Consider the following 17,664-nt stretch of genomic DNA (forward strand, 5'->3'; position numbering starts at 1 on the left):
GAGTACACGTATACTATTTATACATTTTATTGTATTATAATTCTTTGTACATTGGTATTCCATGGGTAAAAGTAGAACTTTCAGTTAACCAGAACATTTGATTAACCGGAATCCCTGATGTGCTAGATAACAGAGCTTTTACTGTATAACACACTTTCTTGTCTAATTCACTAAGACAAGATGTTCCTAAAATGGGTGTTTGTTATCAAAGCATAGCTAGAAGTCAGAATGATGCACTGATTATAGCTCAGAGTATAGTGGTACAAATTTTACAAGAACACCCAATGTCATGTCAAGGTCTGTGTTAATCGACCCCTTCATAGGCAGTCAATGTTAAAGAATGCATGGTTGCTCCATCCACTGGGTAAACATGGTCCTTCAATCTGAGCAAGTTGCATGTGATAGCAATGCACTCCTGAAAGCCCTTTTAAAGAGGGAATCGTAATAATCAAGCCTTTTAGTCACAAGGCTGTGTCTTACTTTGTAAGGTTATTATAGGACAACTCGAAGCACAGCACTGTTTGAGTAAGGAATGCAGAAGAGATCTGGAAATAAAAGGGGTAAAAATTTTGTTTTTAAAAAAAATTTATTGCAAAACTCAATATTTCATATCACTTCCAAACTTCACTAAATACATTACAGAACAAACCAGCAAATCCTGTTTTGAATGCATTAAAGCCTGCATTTTCTAGGTCTTTTGTGCACACACATGCATGCACGAATACACATGCACTTGCCTGCTCATGCTATGTACAGAAACTTATTATGCAGCCATTTGTTTACATTATTACTGAATCTGTATTGGAAATCCTTGTAAAAAAGTTACAGTAGAACCTCGTTAATCTGCAGAACAGGTAATCCTCATACATAACCTGGAGGCTTTTCCCACTTCTAAATAAGTTTATAATAGCAAAGTGCTGTAGTGAGGTCTCGTATTACTAAGACTTCATTAATTTTACAGTTATATTCTACAGTACATTTACCAGCATGCCAGAAGTATTAGCATAAATTAAAAATAAACACTTTACAAAAATAAATAGTTTTGTAATGCAGTATCGTGTTTGTTCGCTTACTCGCTAATTCACAAAATCTAGTTGCCTACAGTGGATCTTCCAGTCATTCATGCAACTCATCGAGGTTCTGCTGTTCATGATAAAGTGCTGAAGGCATATAAAAAGACACAGAACTGCAGCATAGTCACACTGATTCAGGCAGTAACAATGGATTGCTATGGACACTTTGTTGCAGGAATGTGTTTCTTTTTGGACATCTAAGACAGTTTAAACAAAACCACCTTCCTAAAGAGAGAAGTCTTCTACAGATTGTCCCAGATTTCTATGGCTGATAAAATACATAAACATGTTAGCATAGCAGTTAATATACAGTGCCACTTCCACTTAAATGCAGAGAAACATGTCAAGCTGTATGCGTACTTAGAACCAAACAAACTTTGTACTTGTCCCCCTGAGTTGCCGAGTGGTATAAAAATGCATAAGGGAATCTTACCAAAATAAGAGTGAGTGAACGGCCAGTTCGTTGTCTTTCAGAATTCCCTTCTTTACCAGTAATAAAATGGGAAACACAATAAGGACCTAATCCTGCCATCACTGAAGTTAGTGGCAAAAAAACCTCACTGACTTCAATGGAAACAAGGTAGCGTCCACAGTGATTATTTTCTTTTCATTGTAGACCAATTATGTGACGCCTACAGAAGCTTAAGAACACAGACTGTATTCTAATGTAAACTGTTACTGGTAATGGTCAAGTGCCTTTACTATTTTGTATTAGCCACAGTGATTTTATTCATGCTAATTCAGTAGTGCTGCAAAGATTCCTTTGTGCAGCTGTGGTAAGTGAAAGTTGTAGGTGTGTTTAGGTCCATATCATACAGGTCCAGATTCTCAGCTAGTGCTATTCAGTGGAGCTGTATCAGTTTACACCAGCTGAGGATATGACCTACAATCTATTAAGAGTCGCTCATATTCAGTGAATATCCACCACAGAATTATTTTAAGAGCATAGTTGTCTAAGACCTCCATAGTAAAATCAGGCAGCATTCACAACAACCCTGTGATTTAAAAACAAACAAAACACTGAGTTTACAAGATAGGTGTTGAAAGGATTGATGAAGAGGTAAAAATATCTTCTAAATCAGATTTTTCTCTCCAATTCAAATTATTTATCTGATCGCTTTTAACAAACCTAGAATAACTTAAATAATAAATACTGGTTTAAATTAAAGACAATACATCTTATCAAGAAATTGTTATCAGGATGCTAGTTTGTAGAGAAATAACTTTTTATAGTGAAATATCTGTAGTAATAACTGGCCATAAAAATAAGTGGTAACCTCCAACTTCCCAGCGTTTACAAAATTCAAGTTAACTACAAATTCAGTTTATCAATAATTCTATTTTAACCAGTTAGCCTACCCTACTGTCCCCAAGTCTTCTTACAAAGATCTGAAACAAAAGTCCATGTTCTTCTGATAGAAAATTCAAGAGTTCAGATTACCGGTACTTAGTTATTAAATCATTTCTTCTGTATTATTTATTCTGTTGGTTGAAGAAGATCTACAGTTTGAGAAGCTCGCCAAGCGATGACAAAGACTGTGACCTAATGGATTTAGTTGCATGCATCACTTCTGATTTTATGCATACAACCTTATGTTTTCTATTTAAGATCAGTAGAACTTTGAGATATGCATGTTATGTATTCAGAGTGTAGGAATGTGAACCATATGTCTTCATGTGGGTCAGGTATATTTTTATGTAGCGAGCAGTGCATGGCCCTATTTCATATGGATCCTACCATTGCGGACTTTAAAAAAAAAATCTTTCCAAAAGAATAGTCATTGATGGCAACTTGTTCACATTAAGATTTTGCATTCCCTTTCAAATATAGCTTTACAACATGGAGCAGAGCTGACTTGTTTTTTTCCCCAGCTTTAACACAGAGTGTATTGGATTTATGAGGACCGGCTTTTTTATGCCTTGCTGTCACAGCTTCTTCCTGAATCATCTATTTTTCCGAGATCCATTTCGATAAAGTCATCTGGGATTTCTTGTAACGCTTCTGACACATTTCCTTCCAAGCTCTGCTTTTGACCTTGACACAATACCGTCTTGCATGGTCTTACTAAGGACAGAAACACAGCGCCCAGTACCATGCCAGCAGCACAGGAGTAGAAAGCTGATCTGTAGTTCTGTGTCATGTCCACTAGCACACCTATGGAAGAAGCATTTTACATCGATTAAAAAAAAAAAATCACGTCACACTCATCTACCATTTTCTTGTCCATCCCACTAACTCAACACCCTTTCTACTTTTCAATATAGTTGCCATTGCATTTTTATGATATTGCAACTTGAAGATAAGTACCGGTAATCAGCTAGCTAACCATTAGGAGGTACCCTTTTAAGCCTTAAAATATCAAGGGTTTACTTAATCCATATTTAACTGATGGCTCCCAAAAAAGGGCTGACTTATTTTGCAGGATGTAGGGCTAGAAGACACTATTTAAATGAGTCGTCATCTGAATGTATGTTTCACTAAAACCTGGAAAGGATGCCAGCTTTAGTATTCTACCAGGAACAGGGAAGCAGTGCACTATTTTCCGTCCTTCAGGCTCCAAGACATTGTAGTGCTGACTCCCTTCTTTCCAGCTCAAGGGGGCTGGATGGGACATTGCTTGGAGCCTACCACTACTGTTCCTAATTCGCTGGAAAGGCAGTTAGAGAGAAATTTTTCTCATCTTCCCACCCACTTCCTGCCCAGGACCCAAGAGTAGCACTAACCACAGCCCCAACCCATTGCAACGTGGTTATTACGAAGAGGCATCAACAACAGTAGTAGCTGATTTCAGACATTCCAAAAAGCATTTATTTTAAAGTTACCTGCAAGGGGTGGTCCAGCCAGTCCAGATAAACTCTGAATGAACACATATACTCCAGCTGCAGAAGACATCCTGTCGATACCAGCCACATCATCTTCAGCTAACATGGGAATGTGTGTGCCTGCTACAGTTCCAAGCATGAATCCAAAAAATATGCTACATATCATCAACCCCCAAAATTCATAAGCAAAAGGGAAGGCAAACAGAGCGAGGGAGAGCAGAATGACACATATGAGTTCAATGTAAATCTTGCGGATAGGCTCCTTGTTGAGGACCCAACCAGCACTAATTCTTCCAAAGACTTCAGCAATTGCCATGGCAGACAATATGTATGCAGAATGATCCTTATTGATACCAAGACTGATGCTGAGCGGAATGATGTACAGTGATGGAGCAAAGAATCCTAGAGTAGCAAATAGACCAAAAAGTGCGTAACAAATAAAGCTGTGGTCTTTCATCACAGAGAAGTCCAGTAGTTGGATTTTTGGTTCTTTAGGGGAGCTGCTAGCTTCAACAAGCATCTGTACAGTTTCCTTTGGTTCTTCACTTTTCAGGTCTGCTTTGGTGTTTCCAGGCACACTGCTGGGTGAGGTAGATACTTCTACTCCTGAGTCAATTGAATCTAGTGAGGTGCGTGTTTGCTCATTTTCAAGCATGTACTTAGTCTCTGTATGCTCTTCTGTTGGCAATACTTTCACTATTTCCTGTGCTTTAATAATGATCGGTCGCAGCAGCGATCCACAGATGACAATGCCTAACTGTAGCATGCCCACTATCATGAGACTGTATCTCCAACCAATCTGTTCCTTCAAAGAGGTGATAGCTGGGGAAATAGGGAGCAGAGAAGAAATGATTAAATAACTTTAGTTATCAGAACAGGTAGCCTCCAAAATACGTGTGTTAAAACAAAATCAAAGTCAGTGCATCAATGTAGTCTCAAGTGACTTACTCAAGATCACTCAATGGCTCACTATCAGAATTCCAGATTCCCATGTTTAGGCTCAGTCTATGTTGTCTAGTATCGAGAGTCTGGCTTGTCATAACTACTGGATTTTCCCTCTCTTCTAAACAGTCTTTTCATTTCTTAACTGGCATGGACTGGTTGTCAATGTTCCCTCTAATTTTTTCCATCTGTGAGTGGAATAAATGTTATGTGCACCAAAGCATACGCAGATGTGCACCATCAACAAAAACACATGCTGCTGGCTGTGGATGCTCTGCTAATCAGCTGGGCAGCAACTGAATCTCTCCTGGGCGGCTACCCAAGTGTTCAGCTTACAGGGAACCCGCTCGTGATGGACTTTGACATGCAGGGAATAATTAGGCATTATTTGTAGTGAGTGTGTGAACACAGTTTTAAAGTTCCTTTCCTACCTAACCTCTCCTGAAACCAGTTAATCGGTGGGGGGGGGAGGAGAATCTCTATTCAAACTGTGCGCTGGTGCTTACGTACAAGTCTTTCATTACAAGGGTTTCTTTAACTGAAAATGAGTATTTTGCGCTAATTGAAAGACCTTCACACCAGCAGACTGTATTATTTGATTCATAGAGAAATGGCCAATTTATCTTACTAGCACTTTTCAGACTAGCTAAATGAGGGGAAGCAAAAATGGGATACGAGTTTCCAAAATTACAGTACAAGAAAAATTCTTATGGAATTCTAGGGAAAGACTCATTCAGAATCCCAAGATCTTGGAGTTGGGTTACATGAGAGACCCCCCCCTCAATCTCTATGTCCACTGATCTTTCAGAGTGACTCCACGTTACAGCCCATCCGTAAAGTAGTTGTGGTAACCCACCTTATTTTTAGTTTGTCAGATGTACAGGGAACTTACACAATCTAAGATAATGGAGCAGGTAATTAAGGAAATCATATGCAAACACTTGGAAGGTAATAAAGTGATAGGGAATAGCCAGCATGGGTTTGTGAAGAACAATTCATGCCAAACAAATATGATAGCTTTCTTTGATAGGATAACGAGCCTTGTGGATAAGAGAGAAGTGGTGGATGTCATATACCTAGACTTTAGTAAGGCATTTGATACGGTCTCGCATGATATTCTTATTGATAAACTAGGCAAATATAACTTAGATAGGGCAACGATAAGGTGGGTGCATAATTGGCTGGATAACCGTAGTCAGAGAGTTGTTGTTAACTGTGCTAAATCCTGCTGGAAAGGGATAACAAGGGGAGTTCCGCAAGGGTCTGTTTTGGGACCCGTACTGTTCAATATCTTCATCAATGATGTAGATATTGGGATAGAGAGTACGCTTATTAAGTTTGCAGATGATACCAAACTGGGTGGGGTTGCAACTTCTTTGGAGGATAGGGACATAATTCAAAATGACCTTAGCAAGTTAGAGAAATGGTCAGAGGTAAACAGGAGGAGGTTTAATAAAGAGAAATGCAAAGTGCTCCACTTAGGAAGGAACAATCAGTTCCATACATACAAGATGGGAAGCGACTGTCTAGGAAGGAGCATGGCGGAAAGGGATCCTAGGGGTCATAGTGGACCACAAGTTGAATATGAGTCAACAGTGTGATGCTGTTGCAAAAAAAGCAAATATGATTCTAGTTTGTATCAACAGGTGTGTTGTAAGCAAAACTCGTGAAGTCATTCTGCCGCTCTACTCTGCACTAGTTAGGCCTCAGCTGGAGTACTGTGTCCAGTTCTGGGCGCCACATTTCAAGAAAGATGTGGAGAAATTGGAAAGGGTACAGAGAAGAGCGATTAAAGAGAAGAATGATTAAAGGTTTAGAGAACATGACCTATGAAGCCAGGCTTCATGAACTGGGCTTGTTTAGTTTGGAAAAAAGAAGATTAAGGGGGGGACATGATAGCGGTTTTCAAATATCTAAAAGGGTGTCACAAGGAGGAAGGAGAAAATTTGTTCCTCTTGGTTACTGAGGACAGGACAAGGAGTAATGGGCTTAAAGTGCAGCAGGGGAGGTTTAGATTGGACATTAGGAAAAAATTCCTAACTGTCAGGGTGGTCAAATATTGGAATAAATTGCCAAGGGAGGTGGTGGAATCTCCCTCTCTGGAGATATTTAAGAACAGGTTAGATAGACATCTGTCAGGGATGGTGTAGACGGAGCTTGGTCCTGCCTTGAGGGCGGGGGGCTGGACTCGATGACCTCTCGAGGTCCCTTCCAGTCCTATTATTCTATGATTCTATGAATCTGGCATGAGTGTTGTTCACCCTGTTCAGCTAGCAGAGACAGACTAAAAAGCCAAGCCTCTGACCTGACACTGCTTTTTTTTCGGTCAATAACAGAGAGGCAGATCATTTCTCTTATGCCATAACATCATGCAGGAGATGGGTTCCTATGTTTCTCAGGAACAGGAAGGTAGCAGAAGGCTACTGCAACTTGTCCAGAGACCATGTCTCTCTTAGCAGGTCTTGGTCCCTGGTACCCCCTGCCCCCCAAACTCCAATGAAAGTTAGAGACATTTCAGTGTCTTGTGACTAGAATAACTAGGGTCTATACTTAAACTTAGCATTATGCAGAACACCGGCATTTAAGCTATTTATCCACAAATTTATTGGGGACTAAATTTGAAGTCCTTACTCAGGCAAGGCCTTCAAGAGTTTTGTCCTAAGAACAGGACTGGCCTAATAACTACACGTGTCAATGAACTCAATGTAGTTGTGTTGAAGGTGTCAGTCATATTCTCATTGGACTGATAGAAGGATCACAGAAATGTGTTGTTTTTATAAACACATACAATATTTTGGTCTACATACCTGGCGCAAAAGAGAAGACAGCAAAGCATTCTCCTGTAGATGCCACTGCCGTGACCAGAGAACGTCTTTTGTCAAAATATTGCGACAAAATGGTGACCGTCGGGAGGAAAGACAGACAGTATCCCAGGCCTGTGGATGAAGGCCAGAAATTGTCATGACAACGAGGAAAGAAGCAGGGTATGAATGTTAGAATAGCTAAATCAGCTTTCCTAGTGGCGAGATTATGGTATTGGTTCTGCCAATTATGTAGTGCACCCTAGGGAAAAACAGACTGACTTAGGATGTCCAAGATCCATTAGACCCACTTCCTACTCCCAAATAACTGGAAATTTCCAGCTTGAAAAAAAGGAGATGGATTTCCCTTGTTTTCTTTTGCATTCTTCTCAGGCACAGGAAGGCAGCCGAAGGCTACAGCTACTTGTCCAGAGACTTTGTGCCTCCTGGTGGCTCTGGATCCTTGGCCCATTCCCATAAACTCCAACTTCAATGGACATTTCAGTGTCTTGTGAGTAGAATAGCTAGGATCTTAAATTAAATTTAACAGCATGCAGCACATTGTCATTTAAGCTGTTTCTACAAAAATTTCATGGAGACAAAATTTGAAGTCTTTACTCGGGCAATGTCTTCAGGAGGAGTTTTGCCCTAGTAAGGTGTGTGTCTGGTGTTCATCACCCTAGGGTTGGAGCACTTCATGGGCAATACATTTCTTTGTAAAATGCCCATGCCATTTGGCAAATATCCTGATTCCCAATTTACATTGGGGGACTGAGCTAGAGAAAGATTCAAGGGATCAATCCCGGCAAATTGCTGAGCACCTTCAGCTTCCATGGAAGTCACAGGGAAATGACAGTGCGCAGCACATCTGCTTGAGCATTTAAAATTTTCAGAATTGAACCCCAGGGGACTTTGCCACTAGGTTGTCCATCCTTTCTCTCTGGGATGTGACTTCCTTTTGATGTGACAACAATATATAGAAAGCTTCCAGAAAGTAGACACACAAACAAGGTGCATATGCAAGTCAAATATTCTCTGTAAAGCTGAATGCTGGTGTTTATACACACACAAAATAAATTATTTTCTAAATCAAGGGCACATATGGGACTTTAGAAATCATAGAGTTTGATACCCCTGAAATCTTAAAATCCAATACCCCTCCCCAAGAGCGCTCCCAAAATCAAACATGGCAAAAGTTGTGGGAGAGAGTTAGAAATTAGTTTTGAAGTGGTTGATACAGGAAGCCTTTGTGGAAAAAGAAAAGGCTTTTAAGGAAAGGAGAGATTGCTTGGTAAGTGGGAGATGGTTCCAAGTATAGAAGGAAAGAAAAAGTAGAACACAATGATTGGGAGGAGTGCAAGTAATATAGATGAAGAGTGGTTGGTTTTTTTTTTTTTTAGTTGTCAGTTTAAGATAAGGAAATCTTAGTTTACTAAATTGTGTTTGCTGGAAAGTTCACCAGTAGATGGAGTATCTGAGAAATGTGAAAGTAACTCACCAGAAATTAGGCCAATTGTGATATACATCTCAACAACTGTGCGTGCAAAGGAGGCTGTGACCATTCCAATACTGATCAATATACCTCCGACCATCACCACGAGACGATGACCAAAACGATTACTTAGGACTGTAGACAATGGAGCTGCAAAGTTGGGGTAGGAGAGTGAGGGGGACAGAAGTGCATAAAACATGACAATTCTGTCTAACTCCTGTTGTCTCAGATCTCTTCTCCCCCATTTATACCTCCTTTCAATCCCTCTAGTTACTCATACACCCTATACCTTTGCTACTCTATCCACACTTCTGCAAGCATTTTATACCCAGGGAGCAATTCTGGAGCCTGAAATAAATACTGTGGGTGAAATCTTGGTCCTATTGAAGTCAAAACTCCCACTTCAGTGGAGCTACAATGCCACCTTTTGTACTTTTATAGCACTTACCAGCAATGTATGGTAAGTCACTTAAAAGTCAAAACAAAAGTTTGGTGCTGATCATAACCCCACCCCCCTTTATACGTATGGAAATTGATGTGCAAAGAAGTTAAATGACTTGTACAGCTCACACAAGAAGTCAGAAGCAAAGACATGTACAGAGCCCAGATCTTCTTCTGCATCCCTGGTCTTGTGGTAGTTAAGAATAAAAATGCAGAAGTGAATTGTGGAATTAGCAGAGACGAAGGCCATGTCTCTACTTGCCACGCTGGAGATAGAGCTTCTGGCATTTAATTTAGCAGGTCTAATAAAGACCCGCTAAATCGAACGCTGAGGAGCCCCCCAGTTGGCGTTGGTGAGGAAGCCGAGAGGAGCATTTGCTCCTGTCGAACTCTCACTGTGCAGATGGCACTGAGGTAGGTATGTTGACTCCAGCTATGTAGCTGGTGTTGCATACCTGAAGCCTACCTTCCTGGCCTAAGAAAAGGAACTGATATGTAGAGTGGAGGATGGGCTGAATAATGACTTATCTGTTTATTCCCTTTTTCTTTATGGTTTGTGATCGTGGGATATGCAGTCTACAGTAATCACCGATAGCTTATATACTTCTCCCTCCTCTGAATTAAGTGTGATGTGAATGAGTATAAATTCCAATATTTATATGGGTGCACTAGTGCCATGCCACACTGACCCTTAATAATTTTCAGTTCAAACTGAAAATGTACCATGTGCTTACCTGTAAAAGTTAGTACAAAAACACATATTGAAATTATCCAGGATATCCTGCTGTTGGTTTCATCGAAGCTTTCCATCAAATCATTAAAGAAGACTCCAAATGATTTTATAATACCGTAGGTAAGTGCTTCCACGACAAAGAAAGCAAAAGCAACAGTCCACCCCCATCCTCCGTCAGGCACTTTCGTATAAACATTAGGAGTGGCGCACAACATTTTTATAGCTTTGACAGTCATTCTTAATCTGGAAGAGAGAGAACACAAGGCATCTTTTTAATTCTATTTTTTTTTTACAAAGTCTAATAAGACTAATAATTATAACATGGCATAATGTATTGGTGAGGAAAGGCACTTTCTCTGCTGCTGTGAGTTTAAACATGGGGGCTCCAGAAGTTTCTTTTTTCTATGAGATAGGAGTGATTTGCTAGTGGGGCCTTTGAATCATGAACCAGAAGCTTATAACTTGGCATGAAGACAAGCGGTCCCAAGTCATCTAAGTTAAATGCAGAAGAAATGCAGTTCATGGAAAAATATGCAGAAGAGCCCACAGGGCTCATGAAATGAGACAGACTTCAGAACGGTATCCTGACAATTACGTTTTGCTAGCTTGCTGCCCTTTACCAAAAAACTAAAGTAGTAGGGTAGGCTGAAACTTCTCTACTGTATTTCTTCCAGGATCTCTCGGTGGTCTCAGACCCCTGCACAGCTCCACATGGTCTCTGCAGAATTGGTTAGGTACATAAATCATCTAGAGGCTGTTTTTTTCCTTGTGGCTTTTAAAGCCATGAAATGCTTTCCTGAATGGCTGCCAAGAGTCAAGGAAAGAGAGTGGAGTGACTTGGATCATCAACCTAACCTCTTGAAGATAGGGGGAAAAAAACCTGTTTTCTTTCACCTCTCCCTCAAGTAGCCAACATAAATTTGGAGATGGGTGTAGCCCCCTCGTGGTTCTTGGGGCCAGGAAACATTGGTCAATTTCTGAAGCTTTTTCCATGGTAAGAAAGATTTGTTAAGATGAGTTCGATGCTGAGGAAGTTAAAGGTGACCCACAAAACAGAAAGAACGCTCTGCTTCAGCATGATGGATTGAACACTCATAGCACTAATAAAGGAGGGCACTGAACACACTATAAAGGAAAACCACGTGCCCCCCTGCACAAGTCTCAAGTTGTGACATGCCAGGTATCGCAAATAGTGCTCAGTGAAACAGTCATGCATCTGGTGATTTCACATTCACCACTGGTACCTTCTGCAGGCTAGGACTAGCATAGACATATAAAAAAGTCCTATTGTAAACATGACAGCATGGTTTCTGGAGTGGTGTGATACCTTATAGCAGGGGTTCTTAACCAGTGAGGTGTGCCTCCCAGAAAATATATTGCAATTGCCTTCTCACTGGATAAAATTCTAAAGTTTAGATTTCTTCATAATCAATATTATGAATTAAAATTATAAACATTAATTAACTTCTAGAGATCGGCACACTACAATAGTTCTTATCGTTCTAGCCACGCCCCTTAGCTTCCTGTCAGGTGCGGGGCTAGGCCGTGCACAAAATGGCTCCGGGGGGCGGGGGGGTGTGAACATGACGTTCAGTTTCAGGGGAAGTGTGAAGGTAAAAAGGTTAAGAATCCCTGCCATACAGGATATTAAGCTAGACCCAAATCATTCTGATGCAACTCTATTGATGTCAGTGGAGCTATACCAGGGATAAACATGGCCTATTCGCTTTAAAAAGCCAAGCACTACTATGTCTCAAAACAAATCAACAGAAAAAGATGCACCCCCCCCCTCCAACCCAGGGTTAATCTTCATTTCCAACGATGCCTCCAAACATCACTCTGTAGTGTTTTCTGAAAACTGACATTATAATGAGCGTGACAGCATCAAGACGAATCATGGAGTCCCTGTTGCCAGCTAACCAGAGTAAGTTAAGACTCCATTTTATTTTGTAAGCTTTCAACATACAGAATTGCAGAGAGTCCTTTCTCTTTCTGGAGCTCCCACTGAAAACCCAAGGGCCTCTGTCATATCGATTCTCCTGCTAGTTGAGAAGGGCTGTGACTTGTGCTTCTGAGTAGGATGGGCAGAGAGCAATCAGAGACATCCTGGTCTATACCAATGGTGGGCATTTGTTTCCAGTTGCCCCCACACAAGGTAAAAGTTTCATCTGAGTAGTTTTAAAGCAAGGGTGTGTAATGTGAGGTGCATGTTGTCTACACACAATATTGATTGTGAGAGCCGTGTGCTCCCTCTGCATCCAAAGTGCTGCTACGGTTCAGTCGGCACAACCTGCAAATTCTGTGTCCGCCAGCGTAGTGAGCATAACTGTCCTATCCGTGGAGACCAGCTTGGTTACAGCAGTCTTGCGGCCCACTGAGATGGAGGGCTTTTATTTAGCCCTGCTCATTCCCCAGGGAATTCCCTTCCAGCCCACTTATCCATGCAGCAGCAGGGTGAGTGGGGTGGTGGGCAGCCAGTTGAGCTGCAGCTGAAGCCAGGACCACGGTGAGGCTGTCCTACTGGGGCAGCCTCAACTTGGCCCTAGTTCTAGCTCTGGCAGCTGCTACACAGCCAGCTGCTGGGGCCACGTGGAGCGTGGCTGTCCCTGTGACCCTATTCTCCTCCCTCCCTGCACAGCAGGAGCCTCCCCCTGGCCTCTAGCTGCTCCCAGCTGGCAGGTGTACACATTATTATTATTCATTATGAAATGCGTAGGAAAATATGAATGTGCAGAATGTGTCAGCACCATCAGACCTGTTACCTACTGCCTCTTTAATTCTGGTGCAGTAGAAGCAAAAGGTTTGGGCTGGAGAATTTGCTTTAACAAGTGTTAACTATTTTATTGGTTTTTTAAAAAGTACATGTGCAGCAGTTTTTCAAATTTTTGTTAATTATCATGTCCCCCCTCTTTGATTTGCCTGATATACCATGGGCTAAAATTACAACAATGAATATGCAAATGTATTAATCACCATAATGAATATGCAGATATTTCAGTGCCAGTCCACCAACCGTTTTTGAATAAGTGTGCTGGTCCACAATATAAAAAAGGTTGGGGACCACTGCTTTAGGGTGTCAGTTCTTCCTATTTACAGATTGAACCTCTCTAATTCAGCAACATCTGTGGTCTAGTATTTTAGTTATTCTGCTGTCAACTTATCATAGGTGCAGCCAGGTTTCCCAAGATCTCAAAGTTTGTTTTCAGCTACCAGTGCGGGCTCTCAGTGTTCTGTGCTGTTATTTAGCTCTAATCTACCTCTAAATGTCTTCTAAGAGCCCAGTAAGCAGTGGAAGTACTGTTAATGCTGCTAGACAATATTGACTTTCTGTGGTTAGGCACTGGTCAGATCCCGAGGGTGCTGAACTAAACCTGTACCTCTTACTGTACGGTGCTCAGAAAAACGGGACCCTGACCTCTAGATACTATAGTGGCACAAAAGGCTAATACCAACCTTGGATCTTGAACTATTCCCAGCTGGTTGCTGTATCTCTGCTTTTTTCCACCCCCAAAATCTTTACACAATGATTTCTTTTCCTCCTTTCTACCTGCATAGGTTCAAAAAAATCCATACATTTTTAGGGGGAGAAAACCCTAAGGTGTCTGTTTAGGTTTTGTATGCTATTTTCAGGCTAAGTTTAGAGTTCAAGGATGAATTTCAAACTGAAACACGGACACACCTTTTAGTGTAACAGATCTGTATGTAGGGCATACTCTTTGCTAGATTGTGATCTATTCATTAAAAGCTGGCCAGTCGATCATGTTGATATTCAGGACATGCATGTAAGTATATTAAAATGGACTTCAAGAAAAGATGGAAAAAGCTGTCGCAGGGCATTGATACAGGTCACCGACTAATTACAAAATCTAATTTTTAACTGTGATTAAGGATTTACAGTTTTGCCCCTTGCTCCATGAAGATAACACTCCTGGAAGCTGAAGAGTAAACCTGTGCTAGGAGACATGTTGTCTATGCAAACACAACTTTTCCTACTTGGCTGAAGAGTGCAGTAGGACTTGTTTGTACTGAAGACTTGATGACTTAAAGAAAATGACCTGCTTTCTTTGGTTAAGCACAAAGGGTCAAATCCATTCAAGTTGTAAATCACTTAAGTACAGTTAGTGACTGTACGCACAAAGACCAAATTCCTTACAGCTCGCTAGAAATGGCAACTACTTAATCATTATTTATTTCCAACAATGGCCCCAATATGCAATTTGATTTCTTAACAGAAGATGGTCACTGCCCAGAGTAGTTTACAATTAGGGAAACTTATTATTATAATGGATTTCAGAGATGCTACAGCAAGTCTCTTGTGAAAAGTGCATTTCACACTGATGCTGGCTTGAAGGAACACTGATAGGGGGCTTGTTTTTGTAAAGGTTTTATAAAGTTACAATGTATACTTTTCCTATCACACTGCTGTACTCATTTGTCACTATTTAAATCCAGCCAGAGAAAACTGGTTGGAGATATTTGTTCTCAGCACTATGTCAAATAACAATAGCTTCCTAAACATTTTACAAAATGGGGATTGGGAACAAACCTTAATGATTTAGGGCCAACTTGTGCTGTGTAGGCACCTAGCAGAAGTGATGCTCTGAGCCATAGGGTGGATAGGATGGCAGCTTTCTGCTTTTCCTCCTTCAATGGAGCACTCAGGTCCACCTGGCAGATTTCACCAATCTTGTACCCTCCCCAAAGCATGCAGGATGCTTTCTGCTCTGGATCTCAGTGCTGCTTTACTTGCTCTTCCTATGCACTCTGGATCCTCTCCAAAATAGATCCCTGATTCAACAAAGCAGTGGAGGATGCCTTCCTGTCCATCCGCTAAACACAAGCGGATGCCCCCACTGACTTCCATGCTTTGCTGAGTAAGAATGAATGGCTTTGCTTTATGGCTCTACTTGACCGAATCAGGAACAGGACGCTGCTGAAGTACAGAGCATTGGGAACTTGCCCTGGGGTGAAAGCAGGGGAGTGCCCACCTCTTGCTCCAAACTTTGGAGGAATCTTGACACCCGCCCCCGCAGTGGGGGGCACTAGGAATACGGTGGGGGGGGGGGGGTACCGATCTTGGGCACTAGAGGTCATCACTAATGGGAGAAATTAGGAAGAAAGCGGTCTGGAAATGTGCACCCCCCAATCCAATGTTAAAATATAGGGGAAAAAATTTGGGTGCAAAAATCCCTCTCCTGGTTGGGATTTGGGGAACCCCCGCATGGGTCTCACTTACCGGGTTCGCGGGGAGGAGGGCCCCCCCGGCTGCAGCGGGGGTGCGAGCTGGCTCAGCAGCGGGGCCGCCGCATGGTGGGTGGGTGGGCTGGCTGGAGCAGCGGGGGCGAGATGCCAGCCCCGCTCAGGGCTGCTCCCAGCGCCTGGCTCCGGCGGGTGCCGCCCTGGCGCTGCTCCTGCCCGGGCTGCGGCGGCTGCTGTCCCCGCCGCTCACTCCCCAGCTTTATATACCGGCTCGAGCCGGTCTCTGCCGGCGGGCCCGGCGCGCGCGGCTGCTCAGCAGCGCCATGTGCGCGCCGGTCCCGGCTTGCACCAGCCGCCGGGCGCTGCAGGGAGGGGTGCGCGCTAGGGGGCGGGGGGAAAGCAGAGTTTGCGGCCCAAAGTCAGCGTGCGAAGGGGGGAGGGGTGGTCCTACAGCACCTGCTGCCCGACCCCAATATCCCAGCCCCCCCACCCCCCCCGCAAAAGGGCCCCCAAATACACACGCCTCCCCCGGCCACTCCTCTTCTTTGCTTTGCATCCCACCCCTTCCTCTTGCCGGAGTTTGGAGCGAGGTCGCCCCCTCCTCGAGGGTGATGGTCCTGTGCACATGGGGAGCGAGAGAGTGGTGCCCCCCCACCCTCCGCGTGTACGTGGTGATGGCCGGGGAAAGGCTGCGTGGGGGAGCTTTGCATTTTCACCGAACTGTGAGTGGAGAGGGAGCAGACACCTGCCGGACATTCCCCCCCCCCCCCCCAGTCGCAGCATCCTTCCAGCTGCTACTCCAGGGATAGGTGGGCAAACGCTCCCTGCTCCCAACCCACGCCCCAGACAGAACCCCCTCCCCGGGGCTGCTGGCGGCTCCCACGCCCAGCGTCCGGGCTGGAGCCGCCTGCGCTCCAACCTGCTGGCCGCGCACCAGCGCAAAGCCGCCCGCGGGCACCCGCTGCCGCGCAAACCCCAGCGCAGCAGGCCAAGAAGTTGGGTTTTGCTGCCGCTTGACCCTCCGGGAGGGGCAGGGCTGTGACTGTGAAGGGGGGGGGGGGCTGCACAGGGGGAATAACCCACCCTGCGGCCCCCCCTCCTCCGATGCTGTCGCCCTTGCAAAAGGGGTTGCGATGCACCCGCACGGCCCCTGCTGCAGAAGGGGGGGGGCGGATGCTGCCGCTGCTCCCCCCAGCACGGCGCTCCCCGGGCAGCGCTTCTTTCGCGCGGCGGGCGCGAGCCCGGCAGCAGCATCCCCCCCCCCCCCGGGGGCTGATGGGCGCGGGCGCGCGCCGCCCAGGTTCCAGCGCGTGCAGCCGGCGCGGAGCGGAGCCGGGCTGGGCAGAACAGGTTTCTTCCAGTTCGGGTGGGTGTGGGCGCGAGCCGGAGTCCCCGCCGGAAGCGCGGCGGGCGGGGCAGGGGCCAAGGGCGCGCGCCGCGCAGCCGGGTTTCCCCCCCCCCCTCCCCCTCCGGAGTCAGCAGCTTGCACCCTGCGCCCCCTGCAATCCTGGGCGGGCTGGTGCATGTGGGGGGCAGGGAGGCTGCCGTGGGGTGGTGCATGTGGGGGGCAGGGAGGCTGCCGTGGGGTGGTGCATGTGGGGGGCAGGCGGGCTGCAGTGGGGTGGTGCATGTGGGGGGCAGGGGGGCTGCAGTGGGGTGGTGCATGTGGGGGGCAGGGAGGCTGCCGTGGGGTGGTGCATGTGGGGGGCAGGCGGGCTGCAGTGGGGTGGTGCATGTGGGGGGCAGGGGGGCTGCAGTGGGGTGGTGCATGTGGGGGGCAGGGAGGCTGCCGTGGGGTGGTGCATGTGGGGGGCAGGAAGGCTGCCGTGGGGTGGTGCATGTGGGGGGCAGGCGGGCTGCAGTGGGGTGGTGCATGTGGGGGGCAGGCGGGCTGCAGTGGGGTGGTGCATGTGGGGGGCAGGGAGGCTGCCGTGGGGTGGTGCATGTGGGGGGCAGGCGGGCTGCAGTGGGGTGGTGCATGTGGGGGGCAGGGAGGGGGGGCTGTGCTCCCCGCCATCCTCTTCCTGCAAATGCTGCTCCCCCACTGGGCTCTTACACAGGTGGGGCAGCCGGGGGCGGCTGGTTGGGGAGGATTTTTTTTTTTAAGAGGAGTGATTGTATTATCTTCAGCGCCAGAGGCCTGGGTGGAGCCCATGTGAA

General features: G+C 45.0%; 2 protein-coding genes across 25 annotated transcripts in view; one reads left to right on the forward strand and one right to left on the reverse strand.

Moving 5' to 3' along the window:
* Positions 1–17,664, forward strand: part of ARSG (arylsulfatase G) — a 147,242-nt gene that overhangs the window by 8,892 nt on the left and 120,686 nt on the right. For 2 of the 23 annotated variants that reach the window (XM_075903968.1, XM_075903978.1), the window contains exon 1: positions 16,018–16,226. The exons of 18 other annotated variants lie outside the window; for them this stretch is intronic. The gene's annotated coding sequence lies outside the window, so the exon portion shown is untranslated. Of the gene's footprint in view, positions 1–16,017; positions 16,227–16,578; positions 16,871–17,664 lie in introns of those variants that run through there. 3 more of the 23 variants (XM_075903969.1, XM_075903979.1, XM_075903973.1) reach the window with 3 other exon arrangements.
* Positions 568–15,858, reverse strand: SLC16A6 (solute carrier family 16 member 6). Of its 2 annotated transcripts, XM_006110555.4 has the most exons (6): positions 15,542–15,852; positions 10,307–10,548; positions 9,138–9,281; positions 7,646–7,774; positions 3,897–4,718; positions 568–3,228 (listed from the first exon to the last, which is right to left on the reverse strand). In XM_006110555.4, the coding sequence occupies exons 2-6, from the start codon at positions 10,539–10,541 to the stop codon at positions 2,987–2,989; spliced, it is 1,572 nt and encodes a 523-aa protein (XP_006110617.1). In that variant the 5' UTR covers positions 10,542–10,548; positions 15,542–15,852; the 3' UTR covers positions 568–2,986. The 2 variants fall into 2 exon arrangements, with proteins under 2 accessions (XP_006110617.1, XP_006110619.1); XM_006110557.3 differs by lacking the exons at positions 7,646–7,774; positions 9,138–9,281 and having other exon boundaries at positions 15,542–15,858.

Source organism: Pelodiscus sinensis, chromosome 20 (assembly GCF_049634645.1).
Source record: "Pelodiscus sinensis isolate JC-2024 chromosome 20, ASM4963464v1, whole genome shotgun sequence".
Classification (NCBI taxonomy): Eukaryota; Metazoa; Chordata; order Testudines; family Trionychidae; genus Pelodiscus; species Pelodiscus sinensis.